Below are 1,448 nucleotides of genomic sequence, written 5' to 3' on the forward strand. Positions count from 1 at the left end.
TTAAGCTGTCTATATTCGGAATCTTATTTAGTCATTTGGTTGCACACGATGCTCTTCAAGGATCCAATGCTTTCGGGACTGTATGACTTTTTCTTGGTTGTCACCAGTAATGATCTTTGTAATCATGCACTAGGAATCCTATGCTCACATATATGTATATATAAGCACAGAGATTTGTGGTTGTAGCAAATATATGATCCCAAAGAATGGAATCTGAAAGCCATTGTGAGGAAATCATGAAAAGGAGGCATGAGCTGTGGATGGCTGAGTATGGGCGTGTTTACGAGGATGAGGCTGAGAAAGCACGGAGATTTGAGATATTCAAAGAGAACGTTAAATACATAGAAGATTTCAATAATGCTGGAGAGCATAAATACACATTAGGTGTCAACGCGTTTACTGACCTCGCCCCTGTGGAGTTTACAGCTACTTACGCTAGTGGATTCAAAATTCCAGACGCAGAGTTGGAGGAGTCACTGCTGAGCTCTCCTACTTCTCCTTCAAGTGTTGATCAAAGGACTGAGGTTGAAGTGGCAAATGACGTCAATTATGAAGAGAAATATGGTAAGAAATTTATAGAACTCCCAAATTCTTCAGGATGTTAATTTCGCTTGAAACTCCCAATATTTGTTTTTCCCTGTGAACACCAGTAAAAAAACTGTTACCATATAATCCTACAGTGGCGAAAATGCTATATGGATTATATAGGATGTAACACAAGAGTTTACGTACCTAGAAAACATATCTACGAAGATTAAAACCGTGCATTACAGTATATGAGTGTATCTGCACATGTGTGCATGTATATACATGCTCACACACAAACACGTGTGTGACTGCGTATGTGTGTGGGCATATGTAGGAACATTTGTATGTTTGTGTGAATGTTGGAATCTATGTACGTGTGTTAATGAATGCATGTCTCTATATATGCACTTGTGTGTTAGTTTTTTGGACATGATTCGTGTAACTAATTAAAGATATTTCGATCTCAAATTTGGCAGAGAGATGTCAAGGAGAAGTCTCAAAGGACAAAAAAGAAGAAAAGGAAGAAAAGCTAAATTAAAGCTTGAAAAGTTCGTGATGCAAAAAGGAATTCAAAATCGATGTATTTGTATGATAATATTGGGTTAAAGAATTTGGATCTTGTGATTGAATCTACGAGAGAGGGTTCATGTAAGTATTTTATCTAAAAAAAAGTAACGGATGAGTTTTTTCCAACCATGATCAAATTGAAAAAACATGACTGGTTTAACTTTTTCGACTCATGTGTTTTACATTATTGGGTTTGACATCATCTCCTTCTAAAGACATATAGGAATGCTTCCATTAGAAAATCTTCAAAGCATGTTCTTAGTTTTCATATGCTCTAATTTCTGCTGTTCAAACTAATCAGACAATCCATTAGTTACACAAATCCCACAAAATATAGAACACTGCTCAAAGTA

At 36.2% G+C, this 1,448-nt stretch overlaps 1 protein-coding gene across 1 annotated transcript; it reads left to right on the top strand.

Annotated features, from left to right (window-relative positions):
• LOC109829552 (fruit bromelain-like) lies at positions 174–1,244 on the top strand. The gene is made up of 2 exons (XM_020396630.1): positions 174–564; positions 1,005–1,244. The coding sequence occupies exons 1-2, from the start codon at positions 207–209 to the stop codon at positions 1,064–1,066; spliced, it is 420 nt and encodes a 139-aa protein (XP_020252219.1). The 5' UTR covers positions 174–206; the 3' UTR covers positions 1,067–1,244.

This window comes from Asparagus officinalis, chromosome 2 (genome assembly GCF_001876935.1).
Source record: "Asparagus officinalis chromosome 2, Aspof.V1, whole genome shotgun sequence".
NCBI lineage: Eukaryota > Viridiplantae > Streptophyta > Magnoliopsida > Asparagales > Asparagaceae > Asparagus > Asparagus officinalis.

Coding starts and splice junctions, on each gene's coding strand:
- LOC109829552 (XM_020396630.1), top strand. CDS start 207: ATGGAATCTGAAAGCCATTGTGAGGAAATCATGAAAAGGAGGCATGAG. Junction 565..1,004: donor CAATTATGAAGAGAAATATG/GTAAGAAATTTA, acceptor CAAATTTGGCAG/AGAGATGTCAAGGAGAAGTC.